This window comes from Lytechinus pictus, chromosome 11, assembly GCF_037042905.1.
Source record: "Lytechinus pictus isolate F3 Inbred chromosome 11, Lp3.0, whole genome shotgun sequence".
In the NCBI taxonomy this organism is placed as follows: Eukaryota; Metazoa; Echinodermata; class Echinoidea; order Temnopleuroida; family Toxopneustidae; genus Lytechinus; species Lytechinus pictus.
This window is the reverse complement of record NC_087255.1, coordinates 29969820-29997266: the sequence shown is the minus strand read 5'-3', so window position 1 is coordinate 29997266 and position 27447 is coordinate 29969820. Positions and strand designations below refer to the sequence as shown.

General features: G+C 37.0%; 1 protein-coding gene across 5 annotated transcripts in view; it reads right to left on the bottom strand.

Annotated features, from left to right (window-relative positions):
- LOC129272107 (KICSTOR complex protein SZT2-like) overlaps positions 1-21837 on the bottom strand; it is a 79583-nt gene extending 57746 nt beyond the window's left edge. For all 5 annotated transcript variants that reach the window (XM_064106303.1, XM_064106306.1, XM_064106305.1 and 2 more), the window contains exons 1-21: positions 21640-21837; positions 18883-19008; positions 17129-17308; positions 15377-15454; positions 14867-14959; positions 14106-14205; positions 13287-13538; positions 12756-12976; positions 12226-12325; positions 11686-11731; positions 10940-11097; positions 9865-9961; positions 9162-9296; positions 7675-7830; positions 7102-7167; positions 6518-6568; positions 5651-5803; positions 3431-3542; positions 2467-2663; positions 1694-1912; positions 275-353 (exon numbers count right to left, since the gene is read on the bottom strand). In XM_064106303.1, the coding sequence (XP_063962373.1) occupies positions 275-353; positions 1694-1912; positions 2467-2663; positions 3431-3542; positions 5651-5803; positions 6518-6568; positions 7102-7167; positions 7675-7830; positions 9162-9296; positions 9865-9961; positions 10940-11097; positions 11686-11731; positions 12226-12325; positions 12756-12976; positions 13287-13538; positions 14106-14205; positions 14867-14959; positions 15377-15454; positions 17129-17308; positions 18883-19008; positions 21640-21708 (2688 nt within the window). In that variant the 5' untranslated portion in view covers positions 21709-21837. The remainder of the gene's footprint in view (positions 1-274; positions 354-1693; positions 1913-2466; positions 2664-3430; positions 3543-5650; positions 5804-6517; positions 6569-7101; positions 7168-7674; positions 7831-9161; positions 9297-9864; positions 9962-10939; positions 11098-11685; positions 11732-12225; positions 12326-12755; positions 12977-13286; positions 13539-14105; positions 14206-14866; positions 14960-15376; positions 15455-17128; positions 17309-18882; positions 19009-21639) is intronic.
- Positions 21838-27447: the final 5610 nt, after the last annotated feature.

The window sequence follows — 27447 nt, the reverse complement described above, 5'->3', positions numbered from 1 at the left end:
CATTGTACTTGCCTTTCAGCAGAGAACCATTTTCCATTATTCAAAAACAAATTGGAATATTCTTGAAAAAGTATAGCCATCATCCGCTCGGTGTATGCTCTCAGTGTATGGAAAACATTTGTTATCTTTAAAGATAGTTGATAGGCAAGTCCATCCCAAGAAAAAAAGCTGATTTTGATATAAAGAAAAAGCATAGCGCTGAAATTTTCATAAATTGATTTATCTCATTTTATGCAAATCCGCTTTTTGTTGGGGTGGGCTTGGCCTTTATTACCTTCATCTTCAGTTCCATGACAAAGCTGAGTATTCCGCTGGTTGAATAAGCCACATGGAAACCTTGCTGTAACCTTAATCTGTCACAAACAGACAAGATATAATAGTCAATTTGAATGGAGATACTGAATCCTAAATTACTGTCTAACATAAACTACATGTCTTAAGAAGTAAAATTTTCCTGATTGTTTTTCTCGGAAAATGAATACAGGGGGTGTCTTTCATACAGCTGTCCTTTCTACACACGACAAGGCTTATTATTGTCCCCAACTTCTATAACTACCAAAATAGAGCAAGTCTTGACCTTCTGTAACCTGTATATCACTCAGGACAAGGTGCCCCAATGATTAAGCCCCCTGTTTTCTGCAACATGGAAAACCGAATTATTTCACAGAATTTGGGTACAACACTTATCTCACCGAATTTCGTTTTTTCAGGACCAAAATTTTGAATTAATATTAATAATAGCCAATTTTTATATAGCACTTTTCCAAGAATGGCTCAAAGCGTGTTACAGCGAATTATTATCCTGTTCATTGGATTCATTTCAATTCCGCATGAAATATGCACAATTTTCACTCCCTGGGGAGCATTCCTTGCATTCATTGCAGCCTCATTATTGCGCTGGCAAATTCAAATATACAATGTCTTTTGCATCCTACCGGGTACCCATTTAGCACCTGGATCGAGAGTGGTAAAGTGTGGATTAACGCCTTGCCAAAGGACGCTAGACTGCGGTGGGATTTGAACACACACGCTCTGTCTACAAGGCGAGAGTCAGAACCACCACACCACGGCTCTTGCATTACAGAAAGTACAGTGAAAATCAATGCAAAATCCCATGAAATCTGGAAATAAAACAAGAACCATGGATCAACACACAATCAGCAGATCAAATCTGTTCGCAGTGTTTAGCATATTCGACAGACATTAGCTGCATACTGCTGTGCTTTTACCATGACCTTTTTACCTTTTCATAGAATTTCACTATTTTCAATTGCTTGTCACCAAGGAACACAGAAATTGATGTAAATGTATAATAATGATATTAATAATATCTGAAATTATATAGCACTTTTTGCCTGAGGACACAAAATGCTGCTACATGTATCATTACCCCTGCTTTAGCTCAAGCTACCAGTTTTTCATTGGTGCTCAGGGCATTCAAAGAATTAATCCTGCTGCATGCCCATTCACCTCACCTGGGTTGAGTGCAGCACAATGTCGGTAAATTTCTTGCAGAAGGAAAACACGCCATGACTGGGTTTCAAACCCATGTCCCTCTGCTTAAAAGACGAGAGTCAGAGCCACTAGACCACGACACACCCACAAATAGAACACTGAAGAACATAGAATTTGCATGCTTGAAACAGAAAACTGGAGACTTTTACTCAGATACTTAAGACAAACTTCAACTTACTTGGTGAGAACGTCTAAGATGTTGGCAACAGCCTTGGTGGCAATCTGAATCCCGCTATCACTCTGAGCTTCCCAGATCCACCGTCGATGGTGGAGATAACACGCTAGTCGGTTCAGGTTGTTAGAGGGCGCCTTACTGTTCATGTAGACGGGTACCGAGGTGGATGTCACCTCGATGGATGTCTTCAGATCAGTGAAGTCTGATGGCATCTTCTCATATCTAGAAGTGGAAAGTGATAGTAGGAACGTGACTGATTAAACCCTCAATCTCTATCTTTTCAGGAAGGTAAGAAAATCGTGGGACAACACATAACCACACTGTAAACAAACATATTTCAGAATAAGATATATCTGAATTTGATGACATCTTATAGTATCCTGCACAGGAAGCAAAAGTGGCAAACTGGCAAAAACATTAATCTCTATCTATAAAGGATGGAAAGGAAATCATGGGATAGCAAATCTCTAAAATATAAACAGACACATTTCAGCATGACATATATTTCTAAAATAGCAGATTGGATCAAGCTGATTCAAAGTGTTTGGTCTTGGGATGAATACTTGAGTAGATAACTGACAACAGTATTTAGTTTGACCACTAGCATGAAGCACATCAGTCCAAGGCATTTTCAGCACATCATGAGGACAATCTCTGCAGGTCCAGACAGCATTTATACTATTAAAGGGGAACACTATGATACGACATTGATCCCCACATGATAGTCTACAATAATAGTCTGCTATCATACAGATTATCAGTCAACGTAACATTACCTCATGAGGATCATCTCAATAGGTCTGGAGAGCAGAACGACACAGGAATCATTTCCGCTTCCAGGAGGACCATCAGAGTCTGGGTCCTTCAGAGCAGCCGCGGTCTTGGTGCATTGTTCCTTGTCGTAGCCATACTGGGGAGTCTTTTTCCGAGGCATCCGCAGCGCTAGTAGGTCGTTCTTCAGCTCTCTCACAACCTACATGTACATGTATACATGAAATGAAAAACCATAATAGAGTGACATCTGAAAAACCTTCCCCAGATAAGTCTTTGTGTTGCAACTAAAATTTGAGATTACAAACTTTTTCTGATGAAATCATAAAGAAATGCTTCAGATTAGGTAAGGGATACCTTTCTAACAGTTGGTCGGAGCTACTACTCTTAGCAATGTCTTTCCACAAAAGCACTTTCCCCTTCCTTGTGTTATTCTCTGTATTGTTCATTCTGAAATAAAGGACTACACTAAGGGAAATCTTACTGAAAGGTACGACTGAACGGCATTCTGATCATCAGCAAGGTACAACTTCAAAAGAAATCTGATTCACGTTCCTTGCCATTGTGTGATAAAGTCAAGGCAGTTACAGCAACCACCTGTCAGTCCAATTTACTGTGTTTCTCTTGAATACAGTACCATTTACCAAACCAACCTCCCATAGAGACCTCTTTTCACATTCTTTTAAGTGATCTCTACACTTGTCACATGAAGAATGCCACTACAACCACTTTTTGTGCATCACATGAGTGCAGAAATGCCCCTGCATGATGTGCAATTGTGTGGAGCTCAGGGCGATGCATCACCACTGCACAACCACATTATCTAGGGAGTGTTTCATGAAAAAAATAGTGATCTTCACTGAAAAATCGCTCTGAGCGAAACATATGCAGGATTTTGGTAGCTTATAACAAAAATAATTTAATATCACTGACTATTTTGTTCCATGAAATGCTCTCTTGATCACTGACCTTATTCCTTTCATGGCCCGGTGTTCCTCCAAGAAAAGCCAGTCTGAGGACTATGGGTGTCTTGGTGGATACCCTGATGACATAGAAGGAGGTAGGGGGCCCTCCTGATTCACTGAAATAAACAGTCAGTAGATGATATATATTATACAGAGTGTTGTTGCCCAGTGAAGACTTTGAAATCCCAGCCATGGCATAATTTCCTTCAGCAAGACATCTATCCACAAAGTGCTGCACTCGACACAGGTGAGGTACTGTATAAGGGTACCAGCAGGAAGTAATTCCTCAAAAAGCTGTGAGCACCGGAATCTTTAGACTAGCTTAGCTGGGGTAATACAGGAGCGTCTTGAGCACCTATCAAGCTGGATACATGCGGGATTCAAATACCCTACATGTATGTTATTATTCATTTGATGACATCATACAATCTTTCATAATACATATTGTACAACGCCTACTTAGCTTGTTGTACGCGAGCAAATGGGGGGCTGAATGTCAAACATTCGTACCATTGCACACAAGACATACCATCCAAAATGTACCGTTGCATGGCTTTACATGTAGGTGACGTCACAATACGATTTAATTCATTGCGCTTAGTAAAAATGAAGGTGCAATACGCGTATAAGCCTGCTGGCTAAATGCGCAATGCTGCCTTAGGTCATGTGTGCTTGTGGGATTTTGCTTTTCGCTTTCAATTTTTTTGCTCCCTTTTCATAGATTACTGCAGGGAAAAACTCTTGTTTTTTCATATTTTCACTAAATTCTGAGGCGTTGTACAACACAAATAGCGAATATTCTTATTCGTGCAATGGTGCAAGATTCTGCATTCGGTGAAAGAAAGAGACGCTCTATTCAACTCGGCTAACGCCTCGTTGAATAGAGCACCTTTATTTCACCTCATACGAAATCTCGCACCATCGCACTCATGCCTATTTGCTATTTGTATAAAGGACAATGCCCATATTCATAAATCTAGTAATCACTCAGTATAGAGGCTTCCGGTGGTTGGTCCTGAAAAGGACCATCCAAACTCTTGGTAGTTGGTGATAGTGATCACCTACCTAAGTGTCCTATGTAAGTTGGTAAATAACTAGACTAATTCACGTACAGGATCAGGTCCAACGAAATAAAAAGTTGATCTTCAAAAATAGTGAAAATCAAACAAGCACACCATTGAAAGTTTTGCTTACTTTAACAAAGCAGTGATAATTTTTACATGTCCTGGTCAGTATGCAAATGAAGGTGCAGATGATGTCATACTATATTCATTTCGTATTCAATTATATGAATTGTAGAATATTTCAATTTGCATAGATTTGACAGGGAAGTTTTTTGAAATAAAATGACAAATTATGAATATTATTTTACAAGTTCATTACATGTATATATCAAACCAAGTTTTACAATTATTGGATTGGGGAAATACTATATCACCACTGAGCTGATAAAACATATTGCACTGTTTGTCTGGTTTTCCTTCCCCTTTCCTTTTGAGGCCTTTATCAATTTCAAGCTCTAAGCTTAAGATGGAGGTCTCCCACATTTCAAAATGTATTATGACGATATATGTATATATATATATTTTTTTTTTTCTGCTATTTGTTTTGATAATTAAAAAAAGAAATGTATCAGGGGAGTGTTTCATCAACATTTTCATCCGACAAGTTGTCAGATCTGACATCTTTCTCTGATGTTGATTGGCTCAGAGGTACTGTTACTATGGTAACTGTCGGATAAAATGGGACTTGTCGGATAAAACGTCCGACAAGTCCTTTCATGAAACGCTCCCCAGGTATAAATATATTTCAATTAGATTGTTAGAATGTATATATGCATATGTAATTCATTATGTCATTTGCTTATTGTTATGTTATGCTAATAAAAAATTATAACACTTGTATATACTTTTGTTATTGGAATGTGGAAACAAATAAATCCAATCAAATCAATCAAAGCCTTCTTTCCAAAAAAAAAAAAAAAAAGATTTCGAGGGCTGCTCAGAAAGAGCAGTATTTTATAAGAATGGTAATGATGGCAATCTCATATTTTGTCTGAAAACAGTCTCCAAAGTCCTGTCGGGAACTCTCTATAGGCAAAAGAAGGTTGCTACATGTCCTTTATGCTATAACTGTCAAATCACACCGTTTTTTTTATAGCTGTCCTAGAAATTGTTGGATATTCAGATACAAGATTTGAACAGCCGATGACGATGCCACTTACGTGAAGTTGAGATTGATGTAACTGTGATTGTCCAGCATGATGAATGTACTCTTTTTCTTGAGTAAGCTGTTGACTTCCTTGAGGGCCACACGATACTGGATAGTGGCGTAGCGACCGCTTGAGTTGGGTAGGTGTAGGTGCTTTGGTAGTGGCCTGGTAGGAAATAAATAAAAAAATGTATTAATTTGCATCCTTTTTTCATAGAATAGTCACAGCTATCATCATAAATGTTATTTCAATGTGATATATCCATGATAGAAAAGTCCATCATTTGCATTCTTTCCAGTCTTGAGCTTCTGTTTTAGTTTCCTAGCCCCCGTTGAATAAAAATTTCTGTTACAATTATGGTAATTATGCCATCCAATGGTAACTACCATGGCAACCAAGCACAGCACCCAATGAAAATCAGGGATTTCATGGAAATTACCATTGGATGGCAAAGTTCCAGGGCCCCCGTTGCATAGAAGTTACTATCATGGCAACTTGGCCATCCAATTGTAACTATCATGAAATCCTTGATTCTGATTGGCTGATTAGCTTTGTTACCATGGTAGTTACCACTGGATGGCAAAGTTACCATGATGGTAACTTCTATGCAACGGGGCCCTGGTAAGTATAGTCAAACAAGAATTGAGAACAGGTAAAAACATGACCAAGATAAATGTTGACACACCAAAATGGTTGAAATATTGTAATTTTAAGATGCAAATGTATGGTAACCAAATGTCATTTTCAAGACTTTCAAAGTGATTTAAGAATCTAAGGACGATTCAAAATTTGACGAGGATCATAGGATTTTATTGCTTATATGAGCCTTGTATCAACTGTACAAGAATAAAACTGAATGATTTTATTCAAATTACTCACAAGTCAGGAAGCAGGAGCAATGCAATACGATGTGTGTGGAGCCATCGCTGCCTGTAGAAAGATATAACACCATGCCATGATAACACTGGCCTTGAATCAGGTCTATAGAACATGTTCAATAATCTATACCTACTCATTACAATAAGCCAGTCATACAGGCAATTTGCACATGAGCAAATGAAGGTCATTGGCTGTAAACCAGGACAGTGTTTTTTTTAATCACTGAGATGAGCATGATTGTCAAGAAAACAACGAATTTATGAATATACATCATATCTAGAAAACATTTTGAACTAAAATGCATTTTAGATGTGGGCGTTGCTGGCTTTCCATAGTTGATGATGATCAAATCAATCGCAACTCTTTGTAAGATGGGGCCCGGTTAGCAGTGGTTCCTCTATTAAAGTTGAATATCGCAGATTGGTATACCAGGCAAGCTTACATTAAAGATATCTTCTTTTTATTGAACGTAAATTATTTGAGTCATGAGTGGCGTAAGAGATACAAGTGGGGTAGCAATAAAAAGCTGAGGAATTGCTTTTTCCTTTTCTTGAAAATTCAAAATGTAATGTTCAATCATTTACCATCTTTTGGAGTCCATAAGAGCGATTCGTTTCCAGAAGTCGGCAAACTGGTCTAATCCTGAATGCCTGCAACAAAACAAAATGACAGAAATCCCAATAATCATTGTTAGCTCCACTAGCATGTACAACAAAGAATATGATTGCATGAATAAATTACCAATTCTATCATTCATGTACTCTCTTCTTAAGAATAGTGAGTAGCGGATGTATTTTGACACCAAAAAAAAATCTCCATAATCAAGTGTCATGAGATATGCCCAAATGTATTGCTGTTTTATTTAAAGTTTAATAGACTATCTTTCCAAGCCATAAAGGCACTTATTGTTTTTGTTGGCTGAAGCTTAGAACTTAATGGAAATGAGTTAAATGAATCTTTGACATTGGAAGAACACGCACCTTGAGCACTGTTCAGGGAATCCCAGGCTTTTTTTAAATTGGGAGGGGGGTCTCTATCAAATAGTGTTTAAAAAAATCAGCCATAAGTCATAACAATTACTATCACCGTCAGTATTCAAATCAATTTGGAGAGATTTTTTAAAAGAAAATAATGTAATGATTTAGAAGCTGACTTACTTTGGATGAGATTGTTGAGCTAAGACCGGTGAGGTGGAGTTAGGGGGCATGTAGAAGAGGGGCATACCCCCCTTAGTACCCTCAGGTAAGGAGTAGTAGATGGGGTTGGCTGCAAACGACTGCAGGTGAACCAACAGAAGATCCGTTTCTCTCAAACTAGTATAATAGAGAACAAATTGTGATTTGAATGAAATACATACATGATAAATAATTTAAAGCTCTTGTGTAGTGAATAATACATGTAGGCCTATGTGTAAATGTAATTGGGTTGGTTCCGAATGAGAACACACCAACTTCTGCCAGAATAATCGGTGAATGTGGGATCTATCTGAAATGCATTGCACTGTATCTTTATTTTGTAGCTCATATGAATATCTTAAGTGTCTAAATCATAATGGCCCAATCACTAAGATGAAGTGAAGCAAGAACATGGAAAAATGGGGCTCAGGCATAAAAAATGGTTTCTGTTATGGCATTGCCCAACTAGAAAAGATTAGGATAGATGGTCAAACAGTCATATCCACTGTTTCTTTTTGCAACAGTCCCACCGGTAAAATAAACTCCAGGTGGGTGTTTCATAAAGCTGTTCATAAGATACGAATGACTTTACCCACGACTGGTGATCCTTTCTTGTGCTACATGTAAATGATATCCATGTATAATTGATTTATGTTCCAGTCGTGCTTTAAGTTGTGCGTAACTTTACGAACAGCTTTATGAAACACCCACCAGGGGTGTTTCACAAAGATTTAAGTGTGACAAAGAGTCCCATTTTAATTCCCATTTGCTTGCACTATAAAAGGCATCACTGTATTGATAAAATCATGCTTAATAGAGGACGTGCACTTTTTTAGTCAATAAAATTGTGCTTCACATTGCAGACCTGCCAACCTCTGGGAATGAAAAATTGTATTCTGTGATAAGAAAAAGTGTATTTTCCCCAAAAAAGTGTATTTCATAATAAAATAAGTGGCGCACTCGCTCATCGCGGCACTCACGCTGCATGCAAGCTAAAATGCGCACTGCTCTTGCAGATGAAAAAAAACAAAACATTTTAACATGTGTATATCTCACCCTGGTTTTAACAAAATGATTGAAAAAAAAACAAGTTACCTGAAATTACATTGATCTAATAACCATATTTGTGTAAGTTTTATGAAATAGAGACATATAAAGATGATTTTTTTTTTTTTTTTTTAAATAAAAACACATTTTTAAAAGAAAAAACGTACTGCCGTATTTTGGTTGCAAAAACGTACTAAATACGCCAAAAACGTACTGGTCGGCAGGTCTGCACATATCATGTGCACGTTGGCAAATAAGCATGACAATCTAAGTCACAGTTAATTCTCTGTGAGACACCCCCAGAGCGACCAAAGCTTTAATACTAATACCGATGACAAACCATCAGTTAGTTTGGAGTCTGTTTCATCATTGGAGTGACAATAGCATCACCATTCTTTCTCTGTACCAAGAGCAGCACTCACCTTTGCAGTGTCTGCCAGAAGTTCTTGACCACCTTTGTCCTGTAATGGTTCTGAGGACCCTTCTTCATGGGGCAGGTGATGTCATGAAGGAACTCATAGCTGCCTTCCATGATGATCTCAATGTCTGTCACATGTCTGTAATCACAGATACAAAAATCCACAGGATATCAACCCTAAAAAAAGAATGCTTCCGGGTCATGGCTGTACGCATAATTTTTTTTTCCAAGGGGGGAGGGGGGTAAGATGTGTAATTTTTTTTTGTGGAAAAATGCAAAAGTGAAGGAGCAAAGCAACTAAGATTATTATGGGGGTGCTTTTATATTTTCTAAAGTGAAATTGAAGGATTAAGTACACACTTTTGGTGAAATATGTGGAAATTTTCCGGAATTTTTTTTTTTCTCAAAATTTCTAAGGGGGAAAAATGCCCCCCCCCCCTGCGTACAGCCAAGTTTGAGGCTATTTTGTTACCTAAAAAGAAAAAGACTTGAGGAGGGGAGTGATTAAGATGTTGTGGCAGCATTAATGCTAAGATTGAGCACTGACCTGTTGAAGACTTAATGATTACACAATTTGCCTAGACCCTAGCCTGCATGTAGGCTCAGGTTAACATGCTAACAATTGAATTCTGCAATTCTCATAACCATTGTACAGGAACCACCCACTTCCAGGAGGCAAAGGGTTAAAGGTACATACTACTACCTACCTGCTAGAGTCAAGGGGCCATGGAGCTGTGGCTATGTACTCTATCCTGGCATTGTACTTCCACGGCAAAGCAAGACGAACTTCAATGCAAGTACCACCTGAGTGCAGAAAGATGAAATTGTGATGATGATACAAAGAATGTGATAACGATGCTACATTGCACAACAATAACTAATAAGCAGCTGGTCATTTCATATGATGATGTAACAGATAATTTTTCACAGATCCTTGGACCCAAGGTATCAGCCATTTTACCAAAATTCGTAGACTAGCTTAGTTGGGGAAATAGAGGATTGCCTTGAGCACCCAACAAGGTGGATACGTCCAATATACAAATCCTATATTATTATTATTATTAACAAGATCAACAAAAGCCAGAACAAAAAACTAAAATTTATTATTAATAAGCACAATAATTATGAAATTATTGTGCTTATTAAGACTTATTACCATTATTAAGACTATGAAACAGATGTACTACAAAACTAACCATTAACAACAAATGATAATAGAAGAATAATTTTGATTATAATTAAAGTATTCATTATGAAGGTCTAAAACAGATTATAATGAAATTTCAAAATATTTCATTATTATTTCATTTCATGTATTATTTCTACAGCGTCTTCTTCTCAGGTCACTACACAAGTCCTGTACAGTGGAGCTTACAAGATCTGGCTTTGAGGTTAAAAGACTCCAGGGCTCCGTAACAGAAAGATCAGCGATCAATCGCTAAATGAACTGACCAATCAATATCAATGTTGGACGCGCATTAGGGTTGAAATACTGACCAGAGACCAATCAGTGCGGTTCTTTCATATTTGCAATTCATCGCAAACATCTGTGTTACGGAGCCCAGATCTTCAGCAGTGCATGGCTCTGGTAGGAGGGGGCAGACCAGAAGGTGTTGCATTGTCTGATCCTTCCCACACTCGCAGGCAGTGTCTTCATCTATGTTGTAGGCCCAATTATTATTTCTACATGTTATTTTAATCTCTTTTATTGCTTTTTTTATAAACAATAATGATTCTCAATGTTGATGAAAAAACTGGATCAACAGAGGCATCGGTACATACTCTTTGTGATGCAGGCATCCTTGATAGTATACCCTTCTCGAAGACGAATAGAGAGAACATTGCCCAGCTCTGTGTGAAGTCTGTAGTTTGTATGCTTCTTCCTGATGAGAGGAATGGTGCATAACCCCTGTTTATTAACTGCAAAGGATGGTAGGATACTGCAAAGAAAGGATGAGAAAGGGTAACATTCTTATATCATTATGGACATTGTTTCTTTTTGATGAGAGGAATGGTGCATAAACCTTGCTTATTAACTGCAAAGGATGGTAGGATACGGCAGAGAAAGGATGAGAAAGGGTAACATTTCTTATATCATTGGGAAGCTTGTATGCTTTTCTTCTTGATGAGAGGAATGTGCACAACCCCTGAATACTGCCTGCAAAGGATATAGTATACTGCAGATAAAAAAGGGTACCATGATTCTTATGAGAACAAATAAACAATTGCTAGTAGAATACATCACCAAGATCTGTGGAGACTGAGGGCTAAATTTTTATGGACAATATCTATATTTCAAAGGCATCAAAATCCAAAACATTTAGATCTTTGGCCAAGATGGCCAGGAAAAGTATATTATTTTCATTTGTTTATTACTCCTCTCAGTTAGGAAAACCTTCAAAGCAACTTTCACTTTATCCTGTTACCAACTATTTCTACAGCAAAGTCTGCCAACAAAAATTATTGTACATGTATTTTAACGTTTAAAGAGAATTAAAGTACTGTAAGAGGGAAAGAATATACTGTACCTTTCTGACCAGCCAGACTCTGATGATATGACTTGATGTTGGCGACCTGGTTGCAAGAATGACATGAATATAGTTAAGCCATGCACCCGACATATCAATTAGTGTAATACGTTTTGAATGCATAAATATAGTAAACTTTTATATAAGCCGTCATATATCAGAACAACTTCTCTTAGCACATTTTAGATATATTTTTAACTCCTGTCACCAGAATGTGGTATGCCCGCACACAATGTATGCACTCTCTCAACTCCTAAGGGAGCATTCTAGAAAGAGCGGTCTTTTACATCCTACCAAGTACCCATTTAACACTTGGGTGGAGAATGGCAAAGTGTAGATTGACACCTTGCCAAAGGATGCTAAGATACAGTGGGATTCAAACACAACCCTCTGATTACAAGGCAAGAGACAGAACCGCTACAAAATTATCTAAAATTCAAGGATTCTATGAATAATTCAAATAGAACACAAATACAAACTCATTATTTTTGGGTAAGAAGTGTTGTACCCAATTATAAGAAATCATAAACATGAGTTTACCTTTGATAAGATCAATCTTGATGCCATCCAATCCTTTCTGAAAGCTCCAAGACAGGAAAGCTCTGTGGTACTGATTCATCAGGTGGTTTTCACAAGATTCCTGCAAACAATGGCCCAATAAGTAATAATCAAACAAAACATTCCTTCAGTATCTTGGTAGCTTTAATACTTTACATAATTCTAGCATCAGCAAACATCAATAGATTTTCAGTGGATGAATAGAAAAACAATGGTATACACTGAGACATAAGGTGATCTTCAAAGGATGACTGCAGCATACAAATCATGGCCAGGAATTATAAATCTATATTGATTACATCATATCATCTGAAGACAATAAAAAAAAAGTCCACATGGCTCTCAACAGATTATGACTAAAAAAAGGAAAAACAATGCGGTATTGAAGAATCATTGCAAAAACTTGTATTACTTTTTTTATGTCACCTCTTCCCAATGTTCCATTCACTCATAATCATCAAAATTCTAATCTTGATGCAAAGTTCAAAACAATCAGAACAAGCATTCATTACCATGCTTGGACACCTTGAAAGAAAGGCTCCAAAGGTAGCGGTGGCGATGAACTGCATGATCTCTGTATGGGGGACGTAACCAAAACCAGCATGAGGGTAGAATCCCTTCCCAAGCTGGATGAAGGAGCAAGCCGTGGTACTGGTGCGAAGGTTCCCAAGAAGGTTGCTGAGGGTCAGAGCATCTGGGACGGCGCCAACCCCATCACTGATGACTACGATGCCTGAGAGATGAGAAAAGAAAGACAGAGTTGTTTCAATGAGTAAAACTTAACCTAGTGCATATGCATCTCATACTGGTATTCTAATTTATTTTTAATGAAGTAAATGAAGTAACTGCTAAAGAGTTGCTCAAGCATCTCACTGAAAAAAATAAACTGTTTTATTTTACAGACAATATAGAGACATTGAATGAAGGGTAACTACCATCTGGTCTGCCAAACACAAAATCATTAAAATTCACTTAATAATGTATACCAAATTATTCAAAAACCTCCAATAAAGGGGGCATTCCCAAAAATAAAGGAGCAATACCTGCACTTGTGTTCTCGGGTAGCAGCTGAAGGGCCAGCACTCCACACCACAGCATGTTGACAAACGTTGCCTCAGGGTTGGCCATCTCAACCTTGCTAGGAGGATGATGGTGGGTGCTTGCGGTAGGACTAGCAGGACCTCCTTGCTGGCTATCCCTCCAGTCACCCCCTACCACAATGTCCAGACCGTTGGTCAACCAGCCGTCCATGGCATCAAGGTTGGATGCGGAGGGGTTCTGAGATCGCATCGTACCTGGGTAAGTTTTACAAGAATACAGATTTTGATTGAAGACAAACTGTGAAAGTAGCAAAGTTTAAGATTATGAAATAATGGTAATAATTTTACTTGTAACACAACAAATTCACGCGGTAGAGTGCCCAAGGCACAGAAAAAATTAAGATTAAAATATAAAGGTTTTAAGAAAAAAATTGAAAAAAGTTAACCAAGATACAAGTTTTGATGTCTTCAGGGGAGAATTTCATAAAGAGGTTCGTCTGTGATTTTCACTAACTTATTTGCTTGCAACCAATCAGATGCAAGGATATTCCATAGCTTGTAACATATGTCAGTGAAAATCAATTTTATTACTGTTCATGAAATCCTTCCATGGGCCCTGTTGCAAAAAGTTACTATTATTTATGGTACCTTTGCCATCCAACGATAACTATCATGGTTACAATGATCAACAGCCAATCAATATCAAGGATTCCATGCAAGTTACCATAATGGTGACTTTTATGCAATGGGTCCAGGAAGGCTATTCCACAAAGCACTGCTTGTAGAACACCTCTATAGAATACTGGAATGTTGTGTACTTACTATTATATATTTTGTTCTCAAAGTCTTCCAGCTGTGTAAGAATGCTTTGCAGGAATACATCAACATTCTCTGGGGTCAGCAAACACCCTTGTACCAGTACCTGTAATTATACAACATAGAATGGGGTGGGGGTGTTTCACTAAACAACTTGTCAAGGACTTTGACTGAACACTATTATAAACCCACAATAAGTTCTGAGGCAAGATTCATTGTAATAAAGGCAGTATTGCCAATTGGGCATCAAAATATACTTTTAAAATCTACTTTTTAAACTTGTCTGGAATAGTAAATCTTCCTCCATTTGGTTACAGATAGGAAATCATGAATTTCATCCCCCCAAAACTGAGATACATGGTTTTCCTCAAGATGATTATTTGTTGAATGCTAAAAGAGGAATGTTCTTGGAATGATCATGAACAGTGCCAACAGGTCCATGGTGAACAATGAAGTATAGCGGTGAGTGTTTTGCTATATTTAAGTTTTGATGGCATAATGATAACAACTTTCATTCACCCAGGGTAGCCTCTTCAGCTAGAGCTGAACTTCCAGCAGGCCCTGCATAGCATTATTATTACCCTTCTCCTTTCTAATACCTCTTGTGCCTGACAAGAAGGTTAAGTTTCTCATGCATGTATTTTAATACTTTATTGTGACTTGGCCGGATATGGAACCCATGACCTCCTGTTCACCAGGCAGATATCCTATCACTGAGCCACTATGTAATAGCTTCAAATAAGATGGTAGGGAAGCATTGTTCTTACCTGTTGTGTTGTAAGGTGGGCAAGAGGTGTGTAGGCAATGACTGTCACATACAGACTCGGAGAGAGTAAAATCGTACTTCCAGGAACACAGAACTAAAATAGAAAATGTAATTTATTTGATTGATATAAATTTTCCAAAGCTTCCAGACACAAGAAATGTTATAATGTTGCCTTAATCTTGCAAATGAATTATCTTTTAACCCATTCCTATCCATCAGCTTCCAGCAAAGCCACAAATTTGGGGGCTTTAAAACAGATGTTATCCTTTTAAAATCATATATAAATGGGATTCTGGGAATTATCAGGTCTTTTACTTCCCCTTTTTGCAGACAGAACCCTAAACAAAATATAATATTACTGTAATATTGCGGTAAGCAAACTCATACCTTGGTCGTATACACACACCACAAACATTAGAGTTTTTGTGAATGCAGCGAACATTGAGGTCTTTACGTTGCACCCCCCCCCCCCCCGTACTATGCCAAAGTTGAATAATGTATGTATACTCACCGGCTTGGTTATGCCCTTCAAAAAATTGGTCAAAGCAGCATGAATCTCAGCAATGTGGATACTACCTGATTGAATATCCTACATTTATGAGAAGAAAGATTGTACAAGACGATAAATGTAATTGATTATCCTTACCACACATGAGTATTTTGCTGTGCAAGCCCTTTCATTGAGGACAGAGGTCTGAATTTGCAGCCTAATGGCTGACTGTGTTTTGTGTATTGAGGCTTTCTCTCACTGAAATTGAAACACAGTGTATGTGTGCTAGTCTAGTCTCAAGATTCACTTGGAGATTTAAATTTCAATCGGAGTCTGTGCAAGCCATATAGGTTATAACACACACAACAATGCATAGAGAGGACTGGGGTAAGAGAGTGAGAGCTAAGTTTAGCTTTTCTTCTGATCAGGGCCCATTGCATAAAAATTACCATTATGGTATTTCTTTGCCATGCAATCAATGGTACCTTGCAAGGAATCCTTGATTTTGATTGGCTGTTGAGCGTTACCCTGGTAGTTACCATTGGATTATGATGAAGTTACCATAACAGTAACTTTCATGCAATAGGGCCCAGATGTACAACTTTGTGATTCATCCTGAAACGTTATTATGAGCAAGAGACATGAAACAGGTAGAGCGAACAAGGACTACATCAATTACAGGACAGAAATAGAAATCATCAAACTGTTTCAAACACTTTGAAACATCATAAACAGGAGCCACACCCAAATATTTTTGTAGGAGAAAATATGCACCAGCAACCAAGGACATAGTAGTCATTATGGATTTGTCAAAACAACAAAATTATTTAGCAACTTGGCCTACATAATTTAACAATAAGAAAAATTTCACAAGGAAATTGCTGAAATACACAGGAGATATTTGCAAGCAGCAGTAGCTGATAATTACATGTATTCTACAGTAATGCTTACCAAAATTGAAAATGACTCTCTCACTAAATTACATAAGAATGAAAATTTGGTATTGGAGCCAAAAAAATGATGGCTCTTGAGCTTCACGATCAGGTATTTAGAAAAAGGATTGAAAAAGTGATTAAAGTGGTTAGAAATGCAATCAGGGATTAGGGTTTCACAAAAGAGGAGTCTGAGGTATGTTCATCGCAAACATCGATATGCTACAATGTCCAATAACACAGGGGAAATGAGCAGGTTGGGCAAGGTCATCACCCAATTATTGTTCATTTGTTGCCATGATGGATAGAGATCTGGGCCCCGTCTTACAAAAAGTTACGATTGATCCATTCAATCTCAAGTATATGTCATAATTTTTTCTTTAAGAAATTTGCTCAATATCCAAAAGAGAACATACTGAATTGCCAAGAAAACAGTGAATGTATGAATACACAAAATTTCTAGAAAATATTTTGTAAAGATGGAGCCCTGGTATTGAATGTGTATCAGCAAAAGCATAAATGCCTCCAATGCAACATTAAGGTCAAGCTGTTTCCCGACCTAGCGCCCATTTCATAGCACTCTCAAATGAAAGAGCTTCATTTCTGAATATTGAGCTGATCGAGTCCTCATTTCAATCCAAAAAAGATGATTTTAAGTTTGAAACATTGGTAACTACAATGGAAACCTTTATTTTGATTAGCTTATGAGCTACGAGTTACTGTGTTAGTTAAGCATAAACCCTTTATGACACTAGCCCATGACTTGTGCAGATCAAACATTTGGGGAAAACAAATTGATTAGGGCTAAGACAGTTTCTAAAAGAAATGTAGTTATACATACCACAGCAGTCATAGAAGGGCTGAGATCTAAGACTACAACCAGCCTGTATCGTCGGGCAAAGAAGGTCACATGGCATGTTGGCAAGAGACGATATTGGATGTGTTTTCCCGCCGTCTGCTGACTAGTTGGTGGATCTTTGGGAATGACAGAGAGGATTTCCAGTTCTTCTTCGGAACATCGCTGGAAAATGAAAGAAGACAGTCATAACTATTCCTTTAGCCTACATTGGATCTATCAGAGGACTAGTGTTCCTTTTCTATACATGTAGATGTGATTGTCACCTTTTGGTGTACTACTACTACTACTACTACTACTACTACTACTACTACTACTACTACTACTACTACTACTACTACTACTACTACTACTACTACTACTACTACTACTACTACTACTACTACTACTACTACTACTACTACTACTACTACTACTACTACTACTACTACTACTACTACTACTACTACTACTACTACTACTACTACTACTACTACTACTACTACTACTACTACTACTACTACTACTACTACTACTACTACTACTACTACTACTACTACTACTACTACTACTACTACTACTACTACTACTACTACTACTACTACTACTACTACTACTACTACTACTACTACTACTACTACTACTACTACTACTACTACTACTACTACTACTACTACTACTACTACTACTACTACTACTACTACTACTACTACTACTACTACTACTACTACTACTACTACTACTACTACTACTACTACTACTACTACTACTACTACTACTACTACTACTACTACTACTACTACTACTACTACTACTACTACTACTACTACTACTACTACTACTACTACTACTACTACTACTACTACTACTACTACTACTACTACTACTACTACTACTACTACTACTACTACTACTACTACTACTACTACTACTACTACTACTACTACTACTACTACTACTACTACTACTACTACTACTACTACTACTACTACTACTACTACTACTACTACTACTACTACTACTACTACTACTACTACTACTACTACTACTACTACTACTACTACTACTACTACTACTACTACTACTACTACTACTACTACTACTACTACTACTACTACTACTACTACTACTACTACTACTACTACTACTACTACTACTACTACTACTACTACTACTACTACTACTACTACTACTACTACTACTACTACTACTACTACTACTACTACTACTACTACTACTACTACTACTACAAACTACTACTACTACTACTACTACCTACTACAAACTACTACTACTACTACTACTACTACTACTACTTCTACTACTACTACTACTACTTCTACTACTAGTACTACTACTACTAATAATAAAATAATAATAATAATTTCAACAACAACAAAAAAATAATAATAGTAATAATGAGGATGATAAAACTAATGATAATGATAATATTTCTGCTCATTCTAAGGATAGTTCAAACTCTTTGTCCATTATCTCTATATTTTATAAAACCTGAATTTCATGTCCTCCAATAAAAAGAACAACTGGCATACCAAGGCAGTAGCACTAATAATGAAAGAGACAACATACTTGAAATATGCACAGAATGGGGAAGATCACACATCTTTATCGTAATGACAATGGGAGGATCTCTTTAGCATAATAATGATATAAATATTCAAATGCTCATAACTTTCTGATTAATTCATTCTTTGATTTTTTGTTACTAATATTTGTTTCAAGGATTTTTTCTTCTTTACCAATTCCTTTTCTTCTTTGACTGATATGATACTGTTGATATTCTTGAGGAACCATGATGCTCTGATATTCCTTGAGATGCGATATTCTTCCTTCATGAGAAGGTACACTTCCACTGCATCAAGAACCTGTATAACATAAATTCAAAAAATAATCACTGGAAGAATGGTTTGTTAAAGTATTATGAAGGCCATATCTTGCACAGGAACATAATGCATTATTATACATTTTTTTCATATTTTAGAACATTCTGTCTGAACCACATCCTCTCTTTCAACATGCAAAAACTTGAAAATGATTAAGAGGAGCATTTCATTAAATCCTTCTGGTCGATGAACAGGTATAGTTGGATAGTCCTACAAGTTCCGTTGCATTTAAGTAGAGTAAAGTAAGTAATCTGAGATAAAATAATCTAATTTGAGACATTCCACTGCAATACATTAGCTATAACAAAATGAGTTAGAGTAGAATTTAATACAAGTGGAACGCCTCTAGCAGTCTCGTCTGCATTTTGTGATTCAATAAGCAGCACTGCAGACTTTGAAAACAACTATGATGAATTACTAAGTTCATTGGCCCTAAATGGCCATTGACCTTGATCATGTCACCTGAAACTTGTGCAAGATAATCATGCAATACATCCATTTACTTTTGAAGTTATGACATTTCAAAAACTTAGCTGCCCTTGATGCCATCTCAAACAAAGTTATCCTTTCTTTATAGAGAGACATTGACCAGCTGCCCCCCCCCCCCAAAAAAAAAAAAAAAACAGTTCTTCCCTCTACTCTAGGTCTCCCTCCTCATCTTCGTAAAATTCAAATTAAAAGGATCTATCTGCCAACCCAAATATATCATCCACTCCATAAAAGACTTGTGAAAATCATGAATACACTGTATAGCTGCCAACTTGGATTAAAAAATTACTTGCATCTGCCGATAGATATCAGGAATCGTAAAATATTTGTTTTAATCAATAAATATCATATAAATTACTTAATGATATTTATCAACCGAAACAAATATTTTATGAATCGTGATATTAATCGGCAAATGCAAGTATTTTAAAAATCTAAGTTGCAGCTCTGCACGCGTGTGGTATCTAGGTATCGATAACAAAAGAATGGAAAATGGCGACGTAAACAGACGGGGTAAGTGAATGCTCTTGCTCTTAATTTTCTTCGATTTAAAAAATAAGTATTCTAGTAAAATTTGAAAATTTGATAAAAAATGGGGGTAAACATAAAACTTGCCCATGTACTTTAGTTTGGGCGCTTTACAAAAAATAAAAATTGGTGAAACTAGACCTAAATCACCATGGGTAATGCTAGCCTCTACAGCGAGGATGGCTTCAAGACCCAGGCGTGTGGAGAGTAAGTGTACGATAGTACCATGATTTTTACTCCCCAGACGCCTCCAGGCTAATCGTGCAGCCACCGTTAGGGGACTTACAATGCAAAATCCCCCCGTCGGGGCTCTTCAATTTTTGTCTTTAATGAATCAAACTTTTGAAAATTAACACGTCCGAAATGCAAATTAATATTCCCTCTTGCCTTCTTGGCATTAATTGCCAAAAAACGGGGGAAAATCAAGTTAAAACTAAAGGAACAAAAACAGTGATTTCCCTCGGCTGTCGTGCAACTTCACCTACCTGTTTTATCCGAACTTATATACATAAACATATGGCCATTGAGTCCCCTGTACAGATCGCGCTAGAACTTCGGTCTCTGTATTTGGCACTCCTAGTACCAATGAGGTCCAAACATTAGCATGTATGGACCTCATAGGCGACAATGCGTTAAAAACAGGTTAGAACTTCTAACCGTACTGTTTCCTGCACCCAAGTATGATATTACTCCCAAAATATGAGTTTTGTCCTCGTTTGTTTATCATTTATTAAAAGATTGCCCATTAAATATATTCCTATTCCTAATTTGAATTTAATAAAATAAAGGTAAACTTACATTTGAGTCATTTTTCGATCTTTTTTTGGCAGTCAGTCCGGTCACCGTCGAGTGCGATCAAAGCGGTATGAAGCTGATTTTCAGATCACGTGATACGTGTGGTCATCACCTGATCAATCGACTATCCTTTTTTAAAGACCGCAACAATTATAAATTTTATTATAAAATATATATAGAATAAATTATTGCATAATATTATGTATATTTCTACAATTAAAAAATATTTTGTGATATAAATTTAATATTTGACGTAAAAATCGCTATTGAATAAAATATTTATTAAAAAATAAAAAATCAAACAAAATAAAAAAGCCTTGGACACAGTGCAAAAAACCTAACGATTTGGCCGCGTTGTTAACAACTATCGTAAGGGGCGCTTTATTTATAAATAAAAAAGAATGTACAGCTGTCTACCGCGACGTGGTTTGTCGCAAGATTTGGGACAAATCCGTGGGAATTCTGGAGAAAATACATCAAAAGAACTGGTGAGTACCGTTTAAACATTATCAAATTACTAAATAGATTATACGGTACATACCTTGTACTTTTTGTAGATTTAGTTTTTAAGGTGATAGTGCTTAGTTCTAAGCTAGGGAGGCCCAAACGCGCGTGAGCGGAGTCCCACTTTATTAACACGGGTAAGTATTGCGGTGTCGCCTAGAGTGGTATTTGGTGAGTGAAGCCAACGGAGTTCAGCTGATCTACAACCACACAACAGGGACTGAAGCTTTTGGTCTAGGAAAGCCCAACGTGAATTTCAATACATGGGACTGTAATGACAAATTAAACGGTATTTACCACTTGTTCGACATCAACATCGTGTCCGTTCTCCTTATCATGATTCCCTGTCATGCCTGCGGAGGCCATTACTTCGTTGAGATTCTTTTTTCTATCACCAAAGCATGATTTCAATCATTTACCAGTCGCGAACATGAAGTTATTCGACCTCCCGATCACAGGTAAGATTTCCAGGGTTGTTTGCAACTTTGCGATGACGTCATACTGTAGTCTAGTGCATGCACTGATCTCTCCACTAAGGGAGAGATCAGTGGTCTAGTGTAGGCACAGACTCTAACTTTGATCAACAAGTGTGTCTCCACACAAAGACTAGCACATCCAAAATTGCTGAACATTTCAGAGCTCGATCCTGTACATAGCTCCCAGGGCTGTTTTACAAAGAGATAAAGGTATATTCTAATCAGACCGATAGACCCCGTTCTCACTTACGTCCACTCAAATTGAAATATATTATCTTTTCAAAATGGACGATTTTTGGGGGGGTTCACTTTTGCCCGAAATTAAAGTTTTATTGACTTGTTAATTTGCTTGTCAGAAACATGATTATTTGCATAGCAAATATACAATGCATGCAATATATGTGATATTTTTATACAATATTTATCATCACCATGCATCACTATTTATTTACATTGGGCATTTTCCTTCAACAAAGGGCTACTGCTACTCTCTCACGCACCATGACCAACATTTTCTCGATCATCCCCGGGATCATCCACATCAATCAGAACAACCTTATCATTTTCTCATTCCTTATTATATCACGGGCGTAAATCTTGGGGGATACCCCCCCCCCCCACTTTTCGGAGAGGGGGGGGGGGGGCATGTACAATCATCCCCCAACTTTTCAAGATAGAAAAAAAAATCATCATCAATTAGGGTTAATACTTATGTTAATGTGTGGATTCAAAGTGCTTAAATTGGCCTAATTTCGCATTCTAATAAATTTCTATAAAAAAAATCTATAAAATTTATTGCGCGGTTGCTCCGCTCCCGCGCTCAATATATTCTTACAAGAATTTGGCCGTGACAAATCCCGTGACAAATGTTTAGCTTATTGCAAAGGTTATCCATTGGATCATGGGAGTTTAGTTATGAGAAGTCCATTTATGAATATGTAATTCCAACGACTTTCAAATATATAAACGAATTAAAACAATTTCGTGGGCATTGGAGGCTTTATCTGGTATGAAAAGTTTGTGGAAGCGGGGATTTTGCACGAAAAATATTTGGCCTATGTACGTATTCTTCAAAAGTATACGATGAGTTATATGGATGACATTGATCAAATCAATGCCGTTAGTGAGACATTCATCTTTACAATTTTATCAATTTAGAGAGGACTTTAAATCACATTAATTAATACAACAGTGTAATAAATATTTCATAAATGAATTTTGCTCAAAATTTGGAATGTTGCATCATCTCCCAATACAATTTAAGATAATAAAAGATTATTCGAAATCTTTCATTTTCATATTCATCATTGTGATATTTCCACATTTTTTGGAAGTATATATTGTGGCCTGTGATGGCCTATGATAATTCCATGTGGCATCCTTATTCCTGATAATCAGGATCCTATTTTTTTTTTCATTCTCATCTCACCTTTGACCAGTGAGCAAATGAGTTTTCATTGAACAAAACTCGACTATTTAAAGCAACTTTTTAGGCTCGCTAACTACGCTCACCGCCGCAATTTCTCCCTTTATCATGTTACAGTTTATAGGGCCTACACTCCCTTGAAATGACATTTTATGACATCACACATTCGTTATTGCTTTGATTTTTCATTCTGGCGGTATTATGGAAATATGAAATTTTGTCCTCATTACCATTTGTAACAAAGATAGTATTCTTCCCTAAACATGTTTAGTTACCAATTGTTTTAACATTTGTGGTTCACCTAAGTTGGTCATTATTCAGAACATATCTGTCAAAATTTAAATGTTTATACACAGTAAAAACGCTGTTTAAAATTTTGGTACAACGCTGTTTACTATATGTACCTTACAGTAATTGTTTAAACAGTTTAAACAAGTGTTTCAATCTTAAACAACAAAGTTTAATTTTCAATATCTAATCTTCAATAAATTAAACATGATTGTTTAAACTGTTTAACAACTACTGTAAGGTTCATATAGTAAACAGCGTTGTATAAGATCTTAAACAGCGTTTTTACTGTGTAATGCGCAAACAATAAAAAACAAAAGATATAATCTTGATCAACTCTCTCATTTGCATATCACTGAGTTGCGCATATACGGCTTTGTGAAAACTAAGAGAAACCTTAGAATGTCAGAACTTTCCTATTTTACATCTGATTTTGATAAACTCTCAGCAATATGCTTTGTTTTTATTTTTCTCTATTGATTTAAATCAACATTAATTTCTTGGGTGTACCTTTAATTGGTGTTCCAACCATTTTGGATCAAGAAACACCTCGCGATGTGGTATTCAAGACTAGGCTTTGCCTTGTTATACTTTACAACTGGTTTAATCACTCCTCCAAGTTCCATTACTTGTATATATAGAAGGAGAGATTATTAGCGACCAAGCAAGGATAATTACACATTAATTTTGACACACTTATAAACAACGCTATCTTGAAAGTAGTCATAGACTTACATGTTTTGCTAAACACATAATTTAGTTTCAAGATTGTTTGTTTATTCCATATTTCGCCCAAATACAATACTGAAATGAAATAAGACCAAATAAATATATATAAACGTCACCATAGCATCATCCTTGGTCTTCCTGCCCAAATGATGAAATACAAGACGTCACTACAAATCCAACTTTTGAAAAAATTGCTTTAAACAATATACAAACATTTTGGAATGTCTTGCTTCAAAATGTCCAAAAATCAAATTACAAGTTTGTATTTATTAATTTTTCTGTACTATTGTTCTGTTGTGAGCATCAATGGCGAGACTTACAGGAGAAAGATCCATATAAAAAAAAAATCAACAAGAAATGTTATCAATCTTCAGAAATATATACTGCATTACCCATAATCAAAAGTTGCTCCATATATCCGGGGGGGGGGGGGGCACTTCCATTGACGAATGGATACCATCAGGCGTGCCGGAACACTTTCAGTTTTTTTTTTTTTTTGGGGGGGGGGGCAAAATCCCGAAGGGGGCACAATATTTTTGACAGCGTGAGATACCGAAGCGATCGAGCGGGAGAGGGTGCGGGACCCCCATGGTAAGGACTTTGTGTAAAAATGGAGTATAAAAGTTGCGTTTCTAAGAGCATTCAGCATTCAAAAAATAAATTTCTTGAGAATTAAACATAGAATTCACTACGAAAGACTATACTCATAATTTATGAAAACCTATGAAATCTACGCGCAAAGCAGTCGCTTCGGAATGTGGTTTTCATGTCTGATCAATTAAATAACGTATTACCCTTATATTGACTCACAATACCAGAAATTACATTTTTCATGCAATATCCTTTCAGAAACATTTATTTATGTACATTTACATACACGGACGACGCGAGAGAGCACAATATAAGTTTCAAGTAATTCCTGTCAGAACAAGAAGCGTAACAACAGAAACACATGAAAGAAAATCTAATGACCGTCTTTTCAAATTCAAAATGTCATACTGTTCTGATGTGGCAGATGTCGATACGCACTTCAATCCCCATTCTATGCAAATCATTTCTGACATCAGCATTATTGGAGATAGTCCCAGATTATCCATGCATGGGCAATACGTTTCATATTTTGTAACTGGAGGAAAAAGAAATATGACAAGCTTAATTGTCTAACAATTTAACACTTTCCTGAAAATCATTGAAGTTTAAAACCACTGGCGTAAATCCGGGGGGGGGGGGGGGGGGTGGGGGGATATATCCCCCCACTTTTCGAGGAGGGGGGGGGGGGGTGGCCTGTACAAACATCCCCCCCCACTTTTTTACGAAAGAAATGAAAAAAAAAAATCACAAGAGATAATTGTTTTTTTGGTGAAAATTCTTCCTAAAATACCGCTTAACAAATAAAACAATATTATTGAATCATAAAATGCAAATAAAGAGCCATTTCACCATTTCCAAACGAAATACTTATGTCCTTATTATAACATTGAAGAGAAACCCCCTTTTTCTTCCAATTCATCAATGTTGGGGTCTTTGGGAAGGGATTAAGATGGAATGTCAATTTTTTTTTAATGTAATCTCTAATAAAACCATTAAACCATCATGGGGTAAAAAAAGATAATAATATTGGAGGGGTATTTGCCATATGGACATACAGTGGCGTAACTACGGGGGGGGGGCATGGGGGGCACATCCCCCCCCCATCGGCTGACAAAAAAAACGGGGAAAGGGGGAAAAGGAGAAAAAAGGGAGAAAGGAAGATAAACGTAGTGGGAAAGAAGAAAATATTATTCTTTATAATGTTATATTATATTATAATTATGTTATGTTACATTACAACTTTATGAAACATAATTTGCCCAGGGCCTATGTCTTTTTTTATTGTTCCTGGTGCTCGCATTGTCTGTTTAACGAGATATATAATCCTGTTGTACTAAAACATCCCGTTTTCAAGTCAATATAAACCAAATATATTTCCTAGCACTTGAGTTATCATTGTTTTATGTAGTGACATATGCTTCTTTTTCATGACTCAAAAGTGATTGCCCCATATTAAGGTCTTCGTATATATGAAACATTTCCTGTCCGTGATTACGTTCGCATTAGTGGATTGGTGAGATATGTCTGCTCTTCATGAATTCCTAAAATCAGTCCTTAATATGTCCCTTCTTCTGATCTGAATATCAAAAATTTTCAGCTCGCGCTTCGCGCTCGCATCATTTGGTTAATGAAATACGTATGGCCCTAGTTAATTCCTACAAAGAAACCTTAGAATGCCCCACTTCAGGTCTGAATTATCTAAGTTTTCAGCTCGCGCTTCGCGCTCGCATTCTTTTAGCGAGACAGGTACCTATCATGATTACACAAATTTGATTATATTGTCCCTTTTTAGGTGTGAATATAAAAAAATTTCAGCTCGCGCTTCGCGCTCGCATTATTTGATCAGTGAGATACATTAAACAAATATATAGGGGTTTGAGAAAGTATAGTGGAATTATTTATCCGAGGTTGGTCTGGCAATTACTATTTTTTCCCGAGGGGCGAAGCCCCGAGGGAAATATAGTAGTTTTGCCAGTCCAACCGAGGATTAATAATTCCCACTATGCTTTCGAATGAAACGCCTGATATATTTGCTTTATATCCTACTTTTAATAATTTATAACCAAAATCAAAATCTATGCGCTGAGCATGCAAAGTCCTGTTGAATTACCTACTTTTCTCCGAGCCACCGCGCCCAGCGGAACGCAAATTAGTGTCTGCGCTGACGCATCGCGCTGGACTTGCGCGCCCGGGAGAGAGAGAGCGCGCAAGCCGGTGCGCCGAGATATCCAGTTTTGTGAAATAATGACGTCAGAATATTGGTATATCCAAAAATATATCGAGGTCTGACGTCACGCAACATCATAGTTGAAATATATTCGGTCACATGATGCTACTTGAACCAATCACTATACAGGATTTACTCTATGTAGGATATAAATCCGTTTAATGACATTGTCCTTAAAATGTCTCTATTAGGTCAGTGTAACTGGCAACTTAGCGCGCTTTGCGCGCTCACTAGCGCACTCACTTATACCGTGTTTACACTTAATCGGCATTTGGTTCTGAACCAAATGCCGATGCAGAATCGGCATTTGGATTGCGTTTACACGTTGTTACAGCTCGCGGTTCAGAACCGCGAGCCGATGCAAAAAC